The 21,150-nt window shown below is 51.8% G+C and overlaps 2 protein-coding genes and 1 long non-coding RNA gene across 13 annotated transcripts; 1 reads left to right on the forward strand and 2 right to left on the reverse strand.

Annotated features, from left to right (window-relative positions):
* GSDMB (gasdermin B) lies at positions 1–13,214 on the reverse strand. Of its 5 annotated transcripts, none has more exons than XM_070773402.1 (12): positions 12,566–13,214; positions 11,086–11,851; positions 8,787–8,879; positions 7,259–7,430; positions 5,250–5,421; positions 4,462–4,546; positions 3,904–3,942; positions 2,812–2,838; positions 1,815–1,975; positions 1,574–1,712; positions 1,130–1,200; positions 1–688 (listed from the first exon to the last, which is right to left on the reverse strand). In XM_070773402.1, the coding sequence occupies exons 2-12, from the start codon at positions 11,312–11,314 to the stop codon at positions 545–547; spliced, it is 1,332 nt and encodes a 443-aa protein (XP_070629503.1). In that variant the 5' UTR covers positions 11,315–11,851; positions 12,566–13,214; the 3' UTR covers positions 1–544. The 5 variants fall into 5 exon arrangements, with proteins under 5 accessions (XP_070629503.1, XP_019836960.2, XP_070629504.1 ...); XM_019981401.2 differs by having other exon boundaries at positions 11,086–11,856; XM_070773403.1 differs by having other exon boundaries at positions 11,086–11,328; positions 11,672–13,214.
* On the forward strand, positions 6,462–9,896 carry LOC139177575 (uncharacterized). Of its 4 annotated transcripts, XR_011562071.1 has the most exons (4): positions 6,462–7,010; positions 7,500–7,655; positions 8,809–8,949; positions 9,044–9,896. It is a non-coding gene; the product is annotated as an uncharacterized lncRNA (long non-coding RNA). The 4 variants fall into 4 exon arrangements; XR_011562072.1 differs by having other exon boundaries at positions 6,462–7,108; positions 7,500–8,949; XR_011562070.1 differs by having other exon boundaries at positions 7,500–8,949.
* A 143-nt stretch (positions 13,215–13,357) lies between the features above and the next one.
* On the reverse strand, positions 13,358–19,722 carry ORMDL3 (ORMDL sphingolipid biosynthesis regulator 3). Of its 4 annotated transcripts, none has more exons than XM_019981404.2 (4): positions 19,572–19,721; positions 16,235–16,434; positions 15,395–15,546; positions 13,358–14,974 (listed from the first exon to the last, which is right to left on the reverse strand). In XM_019981404.2, the coding sequence occupies exons 2-4, from the start codon at positions 16,406–16,408 to the stop codon at positions 14,839–14,841; spliced, it is 462 nt and encodes a 153-aa protein (XP_019836963.1). In that variant the 5' UTR covers positions 16,409–16,434; positions 19,572–19,721; the 3' UTR covers positions 13,358–14,838. The 4 variants fall into 4 exon arrangements, with proteins under 4 accessions (XP_019836963.1, XP_019836964.1, XP_019836965.1 ...); XM_019981405.2 differs by lacking the exon at positions 19,572–19,721 and adding an exon at positions 19,498–19,566; XM_019981406.2 differs by lacking the exon at positions 19,572–19,721 and adding an exon at positions 19,024–19,215.
* Positions 19,723–21,150: the final 1,428 nt, after the last annotated feature.

The raw sequence follows: 21,150 nt of genomic DNA on the forward strand, positions 1-21,150 counted from the left end.
TAAAATGTGCATAGTGGTTATATTAAAGAGAGAAGGGAGATCACAGGGTACATTTACCTTTGACTTTGAGCAATATCTGAAATGCTTTACAACAAGTACATATTTCTTTTAATTATTGTCTTGAAAAATATTAACTAGAACTAAAAGGCTTATGATGAAAACCAGCAGGCTCCTCCTATACTCCTCCACACTCCTCAGTCGCGAGGCTCCTAGCTTACCACTCCTTTAATCGCTTCCAAAATGTGTTGAAATCCCTTATCAGCTGCCTAATTCTCTTTATTCCTTGTGGGTTTCTATCATTTCCATCACTTTATTGTCATTTAGTGAAATTTGAAGAGAGAGAGAGGTAATTAATATGATTAGTCTCCCACTTTTAATCAGAAGTTCATGCCTACAATCTAGCTGATTTTTGGACAGTATCGTAGTGAATGGGATGTATCAAAGAATAGCAGCTCGTTTTAAAGACATCATTCTGGTGATTGAGATTAGCGATGATGAGGACGGACTGGGGAGGAGAGCACTCAGAGGCTGGTGGGGAGAATGCTCAGGAAGACACAGAGGTGGGCTTCTCACTAAGCTGCAACAGGATGGAGACAACAACATACAGGGCACAGAGAGTCCATGCCTCAGGATCACAGCTCACATCTAGGGGCCCCTCACACCGGTTCTCCTCCAGGATGGACTCCACCTGAAAGGAAACCCACCATACTATAAAAGCTGAGAACAAGGAAATATACCAAAAATGGCAACTATGTGGCCATACCCCTTAGTCCTGAGTCCATAGCAGAGGCTGTAATCCACCATGGCATACTTTCCTGCAGAGCCTGGGGAGCCTCATACTCCCAAATGGTAAGAGACACTGCTGATGCATCAACATGGGGCCAATTGCCCTCCTGGATCTAGTAGCTTCCCACCCCCTCTCTTGCCCACAGGCAAACAACAGAGCCTAAAGACCCCATCCTGAATTGTCCTGAAAACTACATGTCCAGGGAATTGCCACAAACCAGCTGCATAGACGTGAGCTGGCAGTGGACTATGAAGTAGGAAGGGACTGGTCATTGAGGTTTCTGGGTCCCTTGAGAGCATGCGCAGTCACTTCCACTAGGACCTGGGCGCTCAGCTGTCTTACCTCATCCTTCACAGGGCGCAGTTCCCCCTTATCTAGGACCTCAGCAACAAACTGCCGGTACTCAGACAGCTCTGGAGACAAGAGAGGGGGTGGTCAGCAGAGAGGCAGGGCACACAGTGGGACAGGGCTTCGCTGTCTGATCAGACCCAGGACAAGCATCACAGGAGGTTCCAGAGAACCCCAGCGTGGCTAGACGGGGGTAATTCCCACTAGGTTTCTGCTTTCCTTTTAGCCTGCAGGAGGTCGGAGACTGCACCATGGGGAAAGAGGAAGCAGTCCCTCCATCCCTGGCCTGCGGAAGATGGCTGGTTTGTGAAGTGTGAAGTCTGTGCCCCCAAAAATGTAAAAGGCAGTGATACCCCCTTCCTCCCAAGAGTTGACTCCCCACAGGTCCCTCTGCTCAGCATGTCCTCCACGCCAGCTTATATCCAAGCCCCTCCTCACCCATCAGGGCATCCAGGACATCCCAAATGGTTTCTGCGCGTGCCTCTATCAAGACCCCAGCAGCGTTGAAAAGACTGCTTATGAGAGAATTCGCTGGGCTGTTCATCTGTAGCTCCCCGGAGCACTGGACCTCAGACACCTAGGACCAGGAGATGGGAGAGAGGAGCCCAGTCCCATCAGAGTAGATGTCTCCCCACTTGTCCCTCCCTCTCTCTGCCCTCTTCTTCCTTGGGCCTCTTACTCTTTGCTCTAGATCCTGCAGCTCTTCTTCACTGCTGAGGCACTTAGTGAAGCAGTTTAGCGCCTCTTTTTGCTCCTCCGGAGTGAGATCCTGGAGGACTCGCACCATGTCCTGAACCCTCTCTTTTATGCTTCGGAAATTCTCCAAATTCAAGGACTTCCCTGTAGAGGCAGAAATTAAGAACCCAATCCCTCCAGCCTAGAAAGCTCCATTACCAAGGCCCCCCAGACCCCATTCTTGATCTATCTTTCTTCTGGAGACCACCTCTCTGTAACTTCCCTTCTTCTAGTCTTTTTCTGTTAACATGAAGCAGATAGACACCCACCATCACTGCCTTCTGCTGACCCCACTTCCACCTCCCAGCTCACCTTCAGTCTAGTACCAACCCCCGGTTCTTCTCCACCGCCAGGAAATCAAAGCTTATGTAGTTCTTGCCATTCAAAGTGCAAGCTTTGGACCACCATAGGAGTAATGAGGATTTAGAGGAAGTTAGAACAGTGGTTCTCAGTCTTGACTGTGCATAAGAATCCCCTGCAGAGTAATTAAAACTCCCAGTGCCCAGACCAGGCCCCACCCCCAGATCAGCTAAATCAGAATTTCCAGAGGTGGAACTCAGTTATCACTACTTTCAACATTTCCCTCAGGTGATATCTGTGTACCAGTGAGAATCAGTGTTCAGAGGAGACAGATGCAACCTCTAAAGTGGAAACCTACTTTTGGCACTGCCCTACCCTTCTCCAGGGCATGGCAACCCACGTCAGTATTCTTGCCTGGAGAATCCCATGGACAGAAGAGACTGGCAGGCTACAGTCACACAGAGTCGGACATGACTAAAGCGACTGAACACGCACTACCCTTCTCCTCCTAACATTCTTGCTTCACACACACGCACACACACACACTCAGCTGTCCCACTTGAGCTGCATTCCTTGGGGCCAGAGGGCTCAAAGGTGAGGAGTGCAGCTACCCTGAACATAGCTGGCCTCCCCATCCTTACCCAACCAAGATGAACCGCCATCTTTCTCTGCAAAGAGAGGAAGAATAATCTCAGTGAGTCCTCAGGTCACCTCCACCCCAGCCCACCCCATGGACATTCTTGTCCCACTGGTGGGGGTTCTCAATTCTAGACTCTGAGCCCTCACTGCCTATGCTGGGGAGCCTGCGTCCTCATCATGGTGTATAAATGACAAAGTACTATATTTACAGACCCCTTCCTACACTCAGAGATAGGCAGCCATAGGCATATGCCTAAGATGATTGAAGGAGAAAGGGAAGTCCAGAGAGAAGCACCATGCCCTTAGCCACTCAGAAAATGTGGGTGACGGCAGGAACTGGACTCTTCTGTGATGGAGAATCTCACTTGAGCTAGTAAGACCTTGCCAGAACTGAACGTGCAGCTTCTACAACTTTCAGTAATTTCTCTTGAGTGTTCTACTCCACCTAGACCTCGCTCCACTCCTTCACAAGGGATCTTAGGCAGTACAACCCTTATGGGATTCAGGGAAAGACTGAAAGGCCAGAGGAAGCCATACCTCGCTCCACTCCTTCACAAGGGATCTTAGGCAGTACAACCCTTATGGGATTCAGGGAAAGACTGAAAGGCCAGAGGAAGCCACACACAGAATCATACAGGTCTCCTGGTCTAGTCCTAGTTCATTTTAAGGTTAGTACAACCATGAGTCTGGGGGCTGTAGGCCTAGTGAGCGGGAGAGCCAGGACAAGACCCTGAGACTGTCTGACTCCTAGTCCAGTGCTCATGGTGCTGTGTGAGAATGGGCCAGGCAATTCAACTGTGCTCTGTAAGCCAATAGGCCTTCAGTAAGGACTGTGAACCCAGGATCCAGCCCACTGACCTACACAGAGCAGGTCAGAGTTGGCGGAACCTGGAAACCCTAGGCCAGCATGCAATCCAACCTACTTCTCCAACAGGCAGATTTTCCTCCTGCCCTCACCGTGGCTCAAACTTGAGTGCATCCTGTTACATTCTCAGCACTGATGACTCTATAATTCCAGGTCATTTGCTATCCTGTTTTTAAACCCAGTATCCTTGCCCATTCTAGAATGATGAACAGGAGGCCCAGTCACTCACCTTCTGGAAAGGATCTGGTTTTGTCCAAGAAACAAATATCTAAACCAGTTTTTAGATAGAGAGAGAGATCAGTTGTTAGAAAGCCCAGTTCTAAGTTCCTCTCTCTAATATCTCCCCAGTCTTCCCACCCCACCCAACAGGAAAAATAAATTCTGGGAGAGAGACAGGAGCTAACACCTCTAGGGAAGAATTGGGTTTCCCAGGTGGCTCAGCAGTAAAGAATCTGCTTGCCAATGCCGGAGACACAGGTTCGATCCCTGTTGGGAAGATCCCTGGAGAAGGAAATGCAAGCCACTCCAGTATTCCTGCCGGGGAAATCCCATGGACAGAGGAGCCTGGCAGGCTACAATCCATGGGGTTGTAAAAAAAGCTGGACATGACTTAGTGATTAAGCAACAACACCTTCCATCCTTCTTCCCAGTCCCTGAAACTTCCTCCCACCATCCAGGCCACCAGGACCCCTATAGACTGACACAAACCCCAGTTGAACTGACCCCCACCTTCTTCATGTGTTCAGCTCCCCTACCCCACCCCCCAACCCTACCAGGCCTAGCTTACCCATCCTCTCCGCGCTGGGGAAGACAAGCTGCTTTACCCGATAGGCCAGGACCTTCTCAGGGGTGATGGTCACTTCCTTTTGGTGCTAGGAAAAAGGAGCAATGTAGATTGACCCCTCAGTTCCTGACAGACTTACCGTGCCTGATCTCCCAAACAATCCCAGGAGGTAGACATTATTACCCTCAATTTACAGATGAGAGAACCGAGGCTCTGAGAGGGTCAGCAGATGAGCCCATTTCACAATAGCAGAGTTGATATTTGAATCCATGTCTGACTTCATTTCCATTTCACTCAACAAATATTTATGGGGAAATCCCTGGCTGTCCAGTGGCTAGGACCCAACACTTTCACTGCCAGGGGCCTGGGATCGATCCTTGCTTGGGGAACTAAATTTCCACAAGCCACATGGTGTGGCCAAAAAAAAAATTTATGGAGGACAAAACATGCCTGTTTTGTTCCAGGCATCATGGCTCCTGTTGTCCTGCCTCCTAAAATGGGATGAAGACAAGGAACAAGCAAGAAATACCGGTGTAATTATGAGCCATGGGAAGCGCTATGAAGCAAATGAAAACAGAGCATTGCCAGAGAGTCAAAGGGGAGACTGTGTGATGCTATATACTCTCCTGGGGCAAGAAGAGAAGTTGTAAGAAGGCCAAGGAGCAGGCAAGACTGCTCAGAAAAATCTAGAGGAAGAGATGAGGAGCCTGGTATCTGGGCTGGCAGCCCTTGACCTGCAGTGTGTGAGCCAAGCTGGCTCGCCCACAGTCCCTGTCTCCAGAGATCCTAACCTTGTGTTTACATTGGAAACCAAACATTTTCAACAGGATCTGAAAACCAAATTGCGTTTCATATTTCAGGGTTTCAGTCCTTTTTGTCTTCAGAGTTTCTGTCACTAGATACAGGTCTTCTCTCTTCGCCTGGATTGATTGGAATGAAGGAGGCAGTTCCTTCTTCAGCTTCCTGGAGGGAGTAAAGGGGGAATGAGTGGGGCCCCACCTCCTAGGCACATTTCTCCCTCCCCACCAGTTACTCTCTATTTGAGAGTAAGTGCTTCCGAGGCCGGAAAACCAAGGAACGTGGAACCCCTGTCAGAGTTCACTTAACCCACCATGGAGGGGGAAGGGGGTGCAAAGTGGGAAGGGAACCCACTAGCATCTCTGGAAGATTAGAGTATGCCAGCACAGTGAAATACTTCACACGTCATTTCACTTAATCCTCTCCACACCCCTATGATATCGGCAGGCTTGCATCTGTTTTTCATGTGAAACTGAGGCTTAGAGACAGGTCACGAATGGTCCAAGGTCACACAGCAAATAAGCACAGAGCTGGGATTCAAACCCCGGTCTGTGTAAGTCCCAAGCTTGTGCCCTTCTCACAGCACTGAGATGGGCATGTGCCCAGTCCACAGCAGCCCCTTCTCTCAGAAGCAGTCCCAGCTCCCTACATGGGTCTCTGGGACCTGGTTGCGCATTGTCCACCTTTGGGGTCCATGTGCCATTTCTGATTCCATAAGGGAATTCGTGGGCTTCCCTAGTAGCTCAGAGGGTAAAGCATCCACCTGCAATGCACAAGACCTGGGTTCAATCCCTGGGTCAGGAAGATCCTCTGGAGAAGGAAATGGCAACCCACTCCAGTATTCTTGCCTGGGAAATCCCATGGACAGAGCAGCCTGGCAGGCTACAATCCATGGAGTCGCAGTCAGACACGACTGAGCGACCAACACACAAGGAAATTCATTTTGTGACTTAAAACAGCCTGATGGAACTCCTGTCAAAAGACCTACCTACATCCTTGCCTCTGGTGACCTTCCTTTACCTACCTGCCCCCACACAACTCTATTTATACACTCAACATAGCCTCACCCTAGAAACAATGCATTCTAGAAAAAAAAGAGTTCCCTCAGCAAAGACCCCTCCCCAGCAAGACTGTGGTGGTAGGAGCAGGTCAAAGGACCAGTACAATTTCACTGTAAGCCTTTCAGTTCTTAATTAAAAAGGGGAAACAAAAGGCATCCACCCTGCTGGGGGAGGGCTAGCCCGGGAAAACAGAGGGGCCCCTTTCCCTGAACCATCCACACTTTCCAACAATTCCAGCTAGGGGAGAAGACACCAATACCAGCCACAACATAACTGCTGAGGGGGAAGGCTGGTGGAGTCCCTTGGAAGGACCATGCCCTCAGCTATTAGAATGTCTGTAGCACTTGATGGGTGCAACCCTGGTGGGGTGGGGTGATGGCACTTCCTGTGCAGGAAATGTTCAACCGGGGTGCTTTGATTTCACTGTGCTTCACCTCATCTCTCTTCTTGAGTACTTACCATGTGCTGGGGATAAACAGAGAGGTTAGTAAAGACGGTCCCTGGTAACAGGTTGTTCTTATTGCAGTGAGGGACAGGTACATGGAAACCACTGACTTGCCACAAAGCAAAGTGAAACAAGCACAAAATGAAGATTTGGGCAACACGGTTTAAGAAAACAGAGGAGAGTGGTCTCGAAACCACCCAGTTTACGCCAAGTCAGAGTCATCAGTTACCCTGGAGAACAGCAGGAAAGTAAGTGAATTGGGGACCTCAGAAGAAGGGCTCCTGGAGGCTGGTTCTGGACGAATGAGAAGGCTTGCAAAGGCTGGAGAAGAGGAGGGCATGCTTGAGTAAGGACTGGGTTGCAGGGGCGAGGGGTACTGGGAGCAGGGAGTGGGAGGCAGCACCAGCCAGGGCTCCCCACCTCCGATGGCCTAGGTGCCCCAAAATATGGGCTTCTCCCTCTCTTCTTCCCCCTTACTGCCCACCTCCAGCCTCACTTGTTCTTAAGGGAATCCAGGAATTCCTGGGGTATCTCGCTCTTTTCTAACTTGATATTCTTCTCCTGGAAAATGTGGAATGCTATTTTAAATGTCATTTGGGGGTGAAATTTCACTGCCAAACTTCCCTTTGAGTCTACGACGTCCAGAATTTCAAAGTTATCACCTTGACCTGGAAAGAGAAAGGTAAGGTCACAATGTCGTTATTTTCACTGAGGCTGACCCAAAACTCTCTCTCTAGAAGATCCTTGCTGATGCGCCCCATCCTGGGCTCCCCTCATGATCCTCTTCTCTTCTGAGCAAGTCTTCCAGCCATGGTTCTCCAGCCAATGCTGCTCTCCCTGGAAGTTACCATGGTTGGAGCCCACTCTGCCACAGTCTTACCAAATGACCTTGGGTGAGTCACTTTACCTCTGAATCTGTTTCCTCATCTATACAAGGAGAATATTCATAGTACCTACTTCCAGTGCTTGAGGAGATTAAATCATGCAGCTAAGCACTTAACACACTGCTAAATGCTCAATAAATGTGAGCTAGTCCTATTAAACCATTTGAGAGGCTGAAATGAAACAAAGAAAAGTAAAGCGAAAGAATCAGGAGCCTCTGACCACCTGGCTTCCCAGCTGGCGGTAGTGGTAAAGAACCCACCTGCCAATAGAGGAGACAATAAGAAACTCAGGTTCAATCCCTGGGTCGGGAAGATCCCCTGGAGTAGGATATGGCAACTCACTCCAGTATTCTTCCCTGGAGAATAATGGACAGAGGAGCCAGGAGGGCTATAGACCATGGGGTCACAAAGAGTTGGACACGACTGAGGGAATGAACACCACCTTTGGGAAATAAAAATTAAGCAGAGTTCACTCTCTGTGTTTGTGTGACCTGAACAGGTGTAAAGTAAGGCAACTCTGGAAAGTTGCCCAGGGACATGGACTCTGCCCAGCCTTACATAAGGCCTTGCATAAGGGCCTGGAGTCCGAGTTGCTGCCCCAGAGTTAGTGGTGAGTGTGTGGAGATGCTGCCAAGCTGAGTGCCTTTCTCTCAGACCTCCCCGTTCTGAGCCTACAGAGGCAGGAGAGCATCTACTGCTGCATTTTAGGGGTGGGCCTGGATTTCTAGAGAAAAAAATGCATTTTGAAACTGGTGGAAACATGCCAGACCTAGAAACAATGCCTGAAATCAGTCCTGTGTGTGTGATGCTAATGTCTCAGGGCCCATTTGTTTCTTGAGTAACATAAAATTTGGTGTACTTTATCAGAAAGAAAGAAAAATCAAACCTCATGCACACAAAGGCTACAGTATGGGAGGATTCCCTGGTCCAAGTTAGGACTCCATATTTCCACTGCAGAGAGTACGGGTTTGATCCCTGGCTGGGGAACTAGATCCCACAAGCCATGCAACAGAGCCCACACAGTATGGAGAGGGGCAGTGCAGAAGAATAACGTGACAATGGAGAGACCTGACAGGTACTACCTCAGCCAGGTGACCAAGGTCAATATCAATAGTGATAAGTCTTGTTGACAATATGTACCCTTGTTATGAGGGTTTCCCAGGTGGCTCAGTGGCAAAGACTCCTCCGGCAATGCAGCAGATGCAGGTTTGATCCCAGAATCAGGAAGGTCCCCTAGAAAAGGAAATGGCAATCTACTCCAGTATTCTTACCTGGAAATCCCATGGATGGAGGAGCGCAGTGGGTAAGCAACAACAGCAGCAAACCCTTGACATGATGTGGTGAGAATAGTACTTTACCTTTGTAATTTTTCCCCGGCCCCCAAACTCATTTCCTAGGTCTAAGAGACAAAAAAAATCAGACAAATCTCAGTAGAGAAGCATCCTATAATATGCCTGACTAGTACTCCTCAAAACCATCAAGGCCGTTAAAAACAAGGAAAGTCTGAGGCGCTGTCACAGCCAAGAGGAGCCTAAGGAGACGCGACAGCTAAATGTAACACGATGTCCTGGATGGGATCCTGGAACAGCAAAAGGACACTAGATGAAAACCAAAGATATCTGAATAAAACTAAAGAAATCTGAGTATAACTTTGTTGCTGTTCAGTCACTCAGTCCTGTCTGACTCTTTGCGGCCCCATAGACCACAGCACGTCAGGCTTCCCTGTCCTTCACTATCTCCCGGAGCTTGCTCAAACTCATGTCCATCGAGTCGGTGATGCCTTCCATCTCATCCTATGTCACCCTCTTCTCCTCCTGCCTTCAGTCTTTCCCAGCATCAGGGCCTTTTCCCATGAGTTGGCTCTTCACATCAGGTAATGGACTTTAATTTTTAAAAAACCTATGTACACCATCCACACCAAATAGTTTAAAATAATAATGTTTCAAAAAGAAGCAGGTCAAATTGCTAAAAATCAATTTAAATGATCAGCTCACCTCATTCTTAAGAATTTTTTTAAAGTTTGGTTTCACCTCTGTCTTTGAATTTTTTATACAAACAGATAGAATTTCCCTTAAAGGAAGTTAACCTCATCAATTTTCCATAATTAAACTTGCCCCTGCCCATGGAGAATAATATGATCATTGCAAAACATCCTAGTCCTGCTTTAAAGTTTTTTTTTTTTTTCAAAGAACTTGTCTGATTTTTTTTTGACGGGCGGTGGCCACACTGAGCAGCACGCAGGACCTTCGTTCCCCTACAAGGGCTCGAACCTGTGCCCCCTGCAGTGGAAGTTCAGACTCCTATCTACTGGACCACTAGGGAAGTCCCTGATTTTTATTTTTTTGAGAACTAGCTTTTAGTAAATTGACTCTTGGCAACTCAATTTTCAGAAAATCGACTCAGAGTCTTTGAAAAACGTTAATCTGAAATTTTCCTAAAGCTGCTTGCTTGCTGAATTAAACTCCACTTGCGGAAAAGCCCACCACCTCTGAGCAATCTGGGTACTGTTCTGGATCACATAACAGTCATACGTGGCAGGTAACTATACAGTGGTGGTGTTAGAATTCTTTTCCATCTCTTGGGAAGAACCAAAAGGATTTTGGTAGAGATATCTGAGTTGTAAAACTCCTCACCATGAGGCGTGAGACGCCGTAATAAAGTCTCCAAGAGAAGGTTCATTGACACCTCTCCTGGGGCTTCTGAAACCCAAGAAACCCCAAGAATTGGGAACCGCTGAGCTTGGAAGCAGGGGAATGGGACAGACTTCTCTCCTAAGGCCTCTGAACCCTTACAGAGTTCTGCTGACCGGCAACTTCCCATTCAACCGTCATCCCCAGGGAACAGGAAGGGCTAATAATAATAACTGCCACCAGCTGAAAGTCTGGGGCGAACTTTGATTGAACGCTCCTTCTTGCAGGCACAGTGGTAAATGATTTACGTAATTTACCTCATTTGATTCTTGCAACAGTCTTCTCAAGTTGACAGATGAGGAAACAAGGATAGAGAAAGCAACTTGTTCAGAGGTTACCCAGCTGATAAGTGTGGCGGAGCCAGGTTTTGAAGTCCGATGTCCCCCAGTTCTAAAGCCTGAGTCCTTTCTTAACCACTAAGCAAATTGTTTCCGTTTATTTATACATTTAAATGATTAATTTTATAAACACATGAGAAGACCTTAGCTAATTTAAAAGCGAATTATTTACAAAGGGAAAAAATAGGAAAAAAGAATATTTAGGCATAGTTTCCAAGAAAAACAAACTGACACTTCCCCTATTCCCTTCTCCCCATGCAGCTCTCTTGAACATTTCTTAAGTTGAGGTGTACGGATGTGTACATACAAATTCCACGGTTTCTTTGACTGGCTGACCTGGTTGATAGCAATGGGGCCCTGAGAGAGGGGTAGAGTAGGAGTGGGCAAAGTCTCTCACCACCTCATACTGACCTTGCAACTCAGGAACCACCATATCAAATGGTACTTCACACTCCAGGATGTCCTTCAGGGTGAGGTTTGTCTTGTCATACTGGTATCCAAAGAAACGTCTCCTCTTCTTCACCAGATAGGAGCAGTGGAATTTGTCAGCATCGCTGAGGCTTCTGACGGCAATCGTCTCTCCACTGGTGTCTATCTCTTTAACCACAGCTCTTGAGATTGACTCAAATACCGTGGGCATTGTGCCTGGACCAACTGGGGATAGGAAGCCAATTGAAGTTTGGGGGCAGGGGGATATTGGTTCAGGTTTTTTGATCTTCTATTTTTGGCCAATCCAAAAGTTCTAGGCCAATCAGAACTTGGAATGATTTGGCTTCCCTGTTTCTATAAGGTGTGGCATTTACTACACAGATGGAATGATCATCACAAATGCCAGACTCTCCTCATGGCTGGTAGAACCCTTCTGGAGGAAAGCTGGAATGGCGATTGCCCCAAAAGGAAAGTGAGACCTGTTTTCTGAGTCTCCCACAGCAGAGTTGCCCCTTGCTCAGAGGGACCTGATGGGTGGGAAGGCAGGCCCACCATCCCCAAACCTTACCAGTGCTGATGAACAGAGGAACCAGGAAGAGATGAAGGGCTTGGGTGCAGACCTCACGTTACCAACCCCAACAGACGACTTCTTCCCTTGGCTCTGACTCCTGGGCCTCCCTCCCTTCCTGTTCTGAAGGCAGTTGGATGGGTGCCCCTACCCACCGTTTCCCAGTAAGATGGTGATAAACTGGTCTCAGAAGGAAACAGAAAGGGTAGTACCCTACTTTTATACTTAAACAGTGGCTTGCAGCTGGATATCCTGGACAGCCCCCCACCCCCAAGTCCTATCTCCTCCATTTCCAGTCACCTTCTGAAGGATCCCCCCATACTTGCTAAAAGCAAATGAATCCCAAAACCTTACCTGGGACATCTCCCACCACCCACTCTCTGCTTCACCCTCTCCCTGGCCTACTTTTGGCCCCTGTGCCTCCCCACTCGCCGGCCCTGCAGGACCTTCCATAGGCCCACCACCAGTCCAGCCTGACACGGCTGCCCCTCCTCATTTCTCATCAGCAGCAGCTCTTTGATCCCCACCACGTTGCAGCCCTCAGGCTCTCTTCCCTCCAAATCCTTCCTACTCTCTCCTCTTCCATCAGTCACTCTGCCTCTCCTTCCTTTTCAGATCTTTTCCCCTTTCTTCAGGCTCCTCTGCCACCCTCCTGAGGCCAGACCACACCCCACAGGCTTCCTGGCCACCTTCCCCTAATTCCCTTCTGGCTGACGCAGGCACCTGCTCACCCCTCACCCATGTTCCCTTCTCTGCTCCTGCCCCCGTCATGGTGATCAACTCTCAACTCATTCTCCACCTAGGAATCCCTCTGGGATTATGGAAAGGGTGTGCCCAGGGCCTACGGATCCATCTCAGGGGCCACACACCTCGTTTTTGTCCTCAGCTACTCACCAAAACTGGAGGTTGTAAGAATCCCCTCTGTGTAAGGTCTCTGCACAGTTCCTGGCCACTGTGTCTTGGGACTATATAATATGGGAACTGAAATAAAAAAAAAAAAAAAAGAACTGGAGAGCTAGGTGCCCCACCTCTCAGAGTTTTAGATAAGCCACATTATGGCTGGACAACAGGTCAAAGGTAAGAAACTGACTCTTCCCTCCTCAAGGACCCAGGGAGCAGGAAGGTGGGAGATAGACAGACACAGATTATACTGCACAGAACAGGCTGTAAAGGCCCCTCCCTGGCAGGTGAGCCTCACGTCCTCTTCCCTCCCACGCATGCTTGTGGAGGGAGGAGGAAGCAGGAAGTTTCCTCTGAGGACAGAGAGACCAGGGGGAGAAGCCGCCCTCCAAGGCAGGGGAAGTGACAGGAATTCAGGGGGAGGAATTCAGAGGAAAGGACTGGGCACCCCTTGGGACTCTGGCTTCTTTATGAAGCTATGGCTGAACTGACACCCTCCCTGGCTGTGGCACAAACTCTCCCTCTGCCAGCCCGGCCTGGCTCAGCCAACCAAGCCCAAAGGCGTAAGTTGTCTAAGGACCAGCCAGGCAAAGTCCCAGAGCAGAGTGCTGCACTCTGGCCAGCTTGCTGCCTCGGCTAGCTCGCCACCAGCCCCTTCACCCTGTTCTCCTGGTCCCAGGGGCCCTCCTACCGTCCAGGCAGAGGGTTGGACCCATGCGCCACACTGCCCTCCCCCCGCCCCTCCTCCAGAGCCCTCCAGGAAGCAGAGGCCAGACTCTGGGGAAATAGGAACACATTGTCCTTTATTTGCATTTCTCAGAATACTGTACAAAGGGAGTAAAAATCCTATTCACACTTTGCTTAGAAAGATTTTGAGGTGAAAGTTCCCTATGATACATGGGGTGGGGCTTGGGGGGACCGAGAGGCAGAAAACAGGGCCAGTGACCCCCCTCAACCCCCACTGCTCCCTCAAGGCCCTGGTACCCACACCTCAGAAGTAACACAGACCCCAGTCAGATGGCGGGGGTGGGGAGAAGGCAGCTCCCCTCTGGTCCCGCCCCGCCTCGCCTCCTCAGCCTGAGTGGACAGCCCCCACAGGTCACTCCCTGCTCCCTCCACTGTCCTGCTTAGGCAGGGACCATGCAGGACTCTCTAGCCCACCAAACCCAATTGGCGGTGACCTGATGACCCCACAGGTGCATGCCACACGAGAAGCCCTGGCCCAGGCCCCGTCTGCGTGAGAAGGTCTGTGGAAGGGCTGCAGCACTGCTGCTGTGCAGCATCCCCACGCCACCCCCCACCACCACCGCAGAGACAGTGTCACACTGGACCTGGGCTTTCGATGACTCACGGGCCTCTCCCACCCATTCCGCCCCGCCACGCCACCCAGGAGCTGCAGATCCACAGCAGCCTCCTTACCAATGTATCACCCCGCCACGCTGGGGGTAAATGATCCCTCTGACTCTGCCCCTCCTCCCAGACCACTTCTGAAAGAATGAGGTTGGGTCTGTCCCCACCACCCACCCCCCTCACACCAATCCCAGCTGCTACCTGGCCCCATTCTTCTAAGACTCAATTCAGTATCCCACCCCTGCCCCCAACTCCCTCCCCCAGGGCCAGGATGGCTGCAGCCCTGGCCCCTCACCCCTGGGACCAGGCCACCCACATCCAGCCCACCATCCTGCTCCTTACCCTCCCCACTCCTACCCAATACCCCAGGTGGGTCATGCGAGAGCCATCTGACTTGGATTAGTCAATTCTCTACACAGAGCGATGAGGTGCTGCCACACGGTTGCTTTCATAGATACAAGCACACACGAAGTGTCATTCTAAAGACTTAAGAATTAAAGTGAAACAAACTAGAAGCTGTACCGTCCCCTCTGCCCCGCTCACAGGGGTTAAAGTGCTTTAGCAGTCTGAGGATGAGCAAGTGAGCAGGGGGCTTCTCTTGCCCCAACCTCACAGGTCTGTGTTCAGCCCAGAAGCCTAGCCCATTTCATGAACACCCCCACAGAGTCTCTATCCAAAAGGCAAAAGGAAAAGATAATAAAAAAAAAATCAGAAGGGGTCAGAGCCCCAGGGGGCCCCCACCCCAACCCACTAAAAGCTACTTCAAGTCTGCTACTGGGGGGAAGTGAGGAGAAAACTAGGGCCCGGAGGCTCAACCCCCGTCTCTGGCGGCTACCAGAGGCTCCTTCTGTCTTCAGCATCGCAGCCCAGGCTTCGACCCCTCCCCGCCATCCCGGGCAGGGGAAGGGGCTGCGCCCTCAGTACTTATTGATTCCAAAAATCCGAACTCCGTGGAGCTGGGGCAGCTTGGGGATGAGCACGCTCATCAGAGACACAGTGTTGAGGATGAAATGGATCTGGTCGTACTTGGTATAGAAGCTGGTGAGGAAGTACCTGTAGGGGGAGGTTGGGAGGAGGTATAAAACTCTGTTTGAAAGGTCCCTTTCTTCCCCCCTCCCTGGTTGAGGGAGACATTTCTGACAGTGAGAGGTTACGGCAAAGACCCCCCAGAACTGAAGTAGGGTGGTAAGATCCCCCCAGTTACAGAAGCTCCTGCTGACCCAGGCCCCGTGTTCTACCCCAGACCTGAGGACCAAACTCAGTGGCAGGAAGGAAGCTCCAACAGAGGACAGACAGGACCAGGGAGTCACAACCTGAGCCCAGCATGAGACCCAGGGGCACCCCAGCCTTTCTTCCTCTGGTCATTCCTATGTCAAGCGCCACAGTTGGTGAGGGGTTTAAGCCTCGCAGGGCCCCAGGGTTCCCCAGGCCTTGGCCTTTCCACTGGCATCCTCCTCTGCCCAAGGCACTCACAGCACGATGGGTGTGATGGTCAGGAATTTCCGAGATGCGGTGAACTGGACCCCATAGTCCATCTGCTCCCAGTGGGTGAGCAGCCTCGCCTTGCCCTGGTCCGGGGTCTCAAAGGGTGTCCCCTTCACTGTGTGCAGGAAGATGTACATGCCCTGGAGGGAGGGGCCTTCATTAGAGGACACAGAACGCCAAAGGCCCTCCAGCTCAGCTCCTCTGCCCCAGTCACAGACATGGGCTCCCAGTGATTCGGAGCCCCATCTACTGGGCAGGGGGATGCGGGCCAGAGGTCAGGCTGGAGCAGCTGGGAGACTGGCCAGAGAATAAGGAGACCCATTGGGTGAGAGGGCAGGCCTGGCATGAGGAGAATTCCCGGGGAGGAGTCAAACATAGAACCAGCAAGGAGACGCTGTCTCTCCAGCCCGGGGCTAGGCTTCCTGCGCCAGCTGTGGGGAGGCCCAGATGATGGAAAGGAACCAGGTCTTGCTTGCCCGCCACGAGTACCAGGGAGCAAGCAGGTAGTGAAAGAGCACGGAGGGGCAAGAGAGAAGGACCTTGATTGGGGAAAGAGGCATTTTTGCCCCAGGCTAGGCATCCAAGTGCTGCAGACTCTTTGGGGTCCTTAGCTCAGCTCTTGATGACCCTCTCTTCCAATCCATAAGCCACCCCGTCCAAGAGGTGTGGCCATACCTGCAGATTTTATTCCAGTAATGGGGGGTGGGGCAGAAAGAAGAGAACTCTGGTGACTGAAGTCAGCATGTCACCCTGACATCTGGCCCACGTCTCGGGGGGAGGGTCCCCTACCCCCACCCCACCAAAGGCAGGCAGCGGGCAGGCCCTCACCATGTTGTGGATGAGGTTGGTGAGGGTCCAGACAACAGGGACGCTCACAAAGGGGATGCTGAGCAGCACGACGTGGAGAAGCCCGATGGCCAGCACGTATGAGAGCCAGATGCCGCGGCTGTTCATCACCCGCGTGTTGGGGTTCACCTCGCTGTGTGCTGTTCCCACGTTCATCCTGCTGCCCCTCTCCTGCCACTGTCCTACAAACAAGCAGCACAGGCAAGACAGGTCACACCGCCTTCCCTGCTCCCTCACACCTTCCAATTTCTGCAGGGAGGCAGACTTTATCCATTTCCCGGTGCTGGGCTGGGACAAACACCAGGCTGCTCTGTACATCACCCAATCAGGACAGTGCCCTTCCAGGCACTGGAACTGCCTGGGTGGACAGGCCATCAACAGGCATCCAGCCCCAGAGCAAAGAAACCACTGCCTGTCTTGCAATCTCACCCTCTGGGGACCCTTCTACCCAAGCAGCCCAGGGCAGGGGAGAAGAGGCCCGTGCCCTAACAATCACTCAGCAATAACCCCTGCTGTACTCCGTCTCACTGAGGGTCTGATATGACACATCTCCACCGCTGAACCCCTTGCTCTCCCTATGAGAAGGAACAGGCAGTAATGGATGAAGTATCCTGGGTCTCCCTGCACCCTAACTCAGTAGGATTGGCGGGGGTAGAAAGAGAGAGAAAAGGAAGAAAAGAAAAAACAGACAAGAGACAACCTTTGCCCAGACCTGGAAGCTGCCTTCTTGGGGACACAAAACCACCCATCCAGATGTTTTATCCATTTAGCAGCCACTCAGGCTAGCCCTCCTGGTGCCACCCGTTTTCCTGCCAAACTACCTCGGCCCTTTTCCCTACCAGAGGAGGGGCGAGGACAGTGAACATGACCAATGTCTACAGTGCCCATGGGCGCCTGGAGCCCACATTAACAGACTTCTCCCAGGGACACACCTACAGCCTCTCTCCTGCCCCCTTCCCTCTCTGCCTACCCATCCTCACCTGGGCCTCTTTTCCGAGTATCTGTTTCCAAGTGTAAGTTATTAGCACCATGCCTTCCTATGCCCAGTTCCAAGGGCAGAGGCCCTTTAGCAAGGGGAACCCGGAGGGCTTCCCTGGCTGCCCATGAAACCATGCAGCCCAGCCCATTCTTGGATGCAGGTAAGGAGGGAAACGAGCAGCCCCTTGTCCAGAGCTCAGCTGTCCCCAGATCTCTGAGGGCCTTCTGACCAGCAAGAGGTGGGAACAGATGACACCTTTGTACTGGCTCACCTCCTGAGCCAAGGGGAGATCCTGCCCAATAAAGACCCTAAGGTCATCACCATGGTAACAGCCCCATCTTTCCTGGGGATACAGAAAGGGGTTCCAGATGAGGGTATCCTGGTAGTGCTCAGAAGGTCATCCCCCAACTCTGCTGCGAGGACCCCACCCCCACCCCCCAACTTGGTTCCCTCTATCTCTGAGTGGGATCACAGAGACTGCATAGGAGCTGGAATTCTCAAGGATCAGTTCCCTACTTCCAGGATAATGGGAACAAGTTTCCTCCTCTTGGATGGCTCCAAGCTTAGAGACCTCAGGGGAAATGAGACCCACAACACACCTTCCCAACATACAAACATACATGCGAAGGCTCCAAAGCAGTCATGCTCCTGGGGCCCATGAGCTCAACCCATTAGGTTGGATAATTGGGCCTAAGAGAAACCCAGGGAACTAGAAAACCAAGACTGGCTCGGTTGTTTACCTTCCCAGGGCCTTAGGGCTTCAGTTACCCAAACACAGCTCCTGGGAAACCTACTGCACAAAAGCCTCCACCTGGTGGAAAGGGAGTGGAGGGTGGAGAGATCGTCTAGGAAGTGACGGCCCGAAGGGCTTAACTACTGACGAAGAAGAGGGAGAGAGTTCCCCAAGTAGGACCAGAAACTACTTCCCTTCCCCACTTCTCCCTAATCTAGACCTACAAGGATAAAGGAGTAGCAACACCTCTAGCCCTCCAGAGTTGTTTTGTCCGGGAGGGCCAAGAGCCTGGCTGAGTCCCAGATGATTCAACACTCCTTTCTGGCTGTAACAGGGCACCCAGCAAAGTCTGAGGCATCTCGGGGGGGCTCAGACTTACGGCTTCAACTGACACCCTGGGAAGCTTCTTTCTGCAGCCTGAACACCAGGTGCCCTGAGAGCAGAAATTCCCAGGAGACTCCCCCTCCCCCCGAAAAGATAGAAAAGTCAATGAACTGAGGGAAAGACTGGCAGCAATAAACTAAGAAAAGCTCTCTTGAGACTTTTGTGTGACTAAGGGTACACACCACTTCCATTAGTGAAGTAACCTAACTGCCCCTGGCCCAGAAGGGGAGAAATGGGAAGAAGAAGCTGACAGACACAAAGTAAGCTCACAGCAGCTGAGGCTGAAAAGTTCTGCCGCTAAACTAGCAGGTGTCTGCCCGCGTCAGTCCCCGAGGTGGTTTCATAACCTGACTCAAACCAAAGCCTGCAGCAACTCTGTTCTGTTAACTACTTTCTTGCTGGCAGCTCTTTCCCACTCCTTCCTCCCCTTTCCTACTGGCTCCTACACAAATATCTCTGCCCAGTCTGTCAGACACCTAAGCCAACACCACAGTGCCAACGGCCAGGTGAGCTGCTTCCTAATCTCTCCCCCAACTAAGGGCAGCAAATCTTTCGCCTTCTGGGTGAGGAGCACAAAGCATAGGAGCCTGCAACCTGGACCCCAGCGGGGAGTCCCTGACACAAAGCCACTTTCTGCCCACCCCCACAACCGGCAGGGCCACCACCGTCGCTCACCACTTAGCTCCAGCTCTTCCTCCCGGACTCGGGAGGGCGGTGGGGATGGAAAGAAGGCGAGAAGAGGAGCGAACCCCTACTAGCACGGGGAGAGGGTGAGGCGAGGAGGCGGAGTCCGCACTATTGTTGGGGTTTACAGTGTGGGACTTCGAGACGAAGTGGGGGTCTCCGCTCCACCCCGCAGCCTGGGACCTCGCACTCGGAGCCTGGCTTCGTCCGGAGCCCCACCCCCACACGTTCACCCAGCTGGAAGCGGCCAAACCTTTATCCCCGAAGCCCAGCCTCTCCCCGCCCCCATCCCCAGCCCAAGCGCTTCTCCTCTACGCCCCATCCCCTGCCTCCTGCCCCCACTTTCCCCTTTGGGCATCACTTCGACTGATGCACCCCCACCCCGCGGCTGATGCACCCCCGCCACCTCCACTCGCCCTGTCCCGATCCCCTCCAACCCCAGGCGCCTCCCCAACAAGCCCCCACCTCCTTTCCCGTCCCTCCTGTAGCCCCAAGATACTCCCGGTTTGGCCACTCCAAGGCCGCCCGACTGGACTCACCGTGTGGGGCCGGAGGTCGAGGCCCGGGAAGGGTGCCCGGGGGCGGGGGCCGCTGCTGCTCCAGCAGCTGTAATGAGCCGCGGCGGCAGCCACCCCGCTGGCAGCTCGGGCCGAATCAGCGCCCCGCGCCAGCCCCCATTACGTCACCGCCCAGCGCCGGGCCGCCCGCAGCCTCCTGGGAGTTGTAGTATTTACCCCTGCTCCAGCCCAGGGCTCTCTGGGGCCGCCCGCAGGTTTCAACAGTGCGCGAAACAAAGGTCAGCTGGTATTGCTTTGACGCACAACAATGCCTGTTTTGGCGTCAGCGTGCTTCTTGTGGAGTTTACTGTTGCCCGGTTTTGCATATGAGGAAACTTTAAGTTTTAAGTAACTTGCCATAGGTCCAGCCTGGACTGAAACCCAGAAATTCTAACCCCAAGTCAGAGTTTTTCAACTACACCTCGCTGCCTCTGGCCCTCCAGACAACTACTGGCTCAGACCCTGTCGGGCCCTCCTGGAAGCGGGTTTTTCGCGATATTGGTTAGTATGAGAGTCTGGAGGTCAGAGAACTAAGTCCACAGCCTGTCTGCTGCTCAGTTACACCTGACCCAGGCAGGCCTGGGCCAGGTCTCATCTTTGGCCTTCCCACATGAGACGTGGGAAGAAGACATGTGACTTGGGAAGCCACCCTGGTGAATAACCAGGTCCCTGAGTCCCAGTCCCAGGTCAGCGGTGTGGGTTTGGGGTGGCTCTGGGGTCTGCAGTTTTCTGCTCAGAACTCTGCGGCCAGGGCACAGATTTTCCTGCCAAGTAGACTAAGCAGGCACTGCTTCACCAGCAGTGTAACCCTCAGCAAATAAGTTGTCTTAATCTCCAATTCCATACCTGTGAAAACCTACCTCTAAGGTTGTGGGAATTCAAAAGAATGTTTGTAAAGCGACTGTTATATTGTAGAAAGCTGTTTCTGTAGGAGGCTGAACTAAAGGATTCTTGAGGTCTCCTGGGTCACTCCCACTCTCCATGTCACCAAGAGGGCCTTGTTTGAATAGTTTCTACTTCCCCTGCCCCAGCTTCTAAGTCCACTCTATGCCCGGTGGGGCTGGAATAGCAGGATCAGGTGATGTCACGACTGGCCAACCTGCCTGGCTGTGAACACACACTGGAATGAAGGTGAGGGAACAGAAAGGAGAATGCTGGTCCAGGGAACCTGGGGAGCACTCCTCTGTGACCTCACCTACCCTCTCACCAGGCGGCTGCCAGGAAACAGCTGTCATAAAGCTGGAGTGGGCCCCTAAGGGACCTATTGGACACCCAACAGCTGGATATCTGAACCACTCAGGGCAGAACAGGCAGCTTCTGAAGTATTTCCAGGGCCAGTAGCTCAAGAGCACTCAGCCCAAGACTTGAATAGTCACCCAGAGTCTTAAACAGTTGTGCCTGGGCCTTACAGAAGTTCCTGCTGGTTGGTGGAGGCCCCTTCTGAAGAAATAAGCAAAAACTGCGTGTTGTCCTTCCATAGAGGCCTCCCCAGTACTGAGGGGGGAAAAAAATCTCTTATTTTTCCCAAAATGTGCCTACTGGACTCCTTCCACTTTTCTCT

This window comes from Bos indicus, chromosome 19, assembly GCF_029378745.1.
Source record: "Bos indicus isolate NIAB-ARS_2022 breed Sahiwal x Tharparkar chromosome 19, NIAB-ARS_B.indTharparkar_mat_pri_1.0, whole genome shotgun sequence".
Classification (NCBI taxonomy): Eukaryota; Metazoa; Chordata; class Mammalia; order Artiodactyla; family Bovidae; genus Bos; species Bos indicus.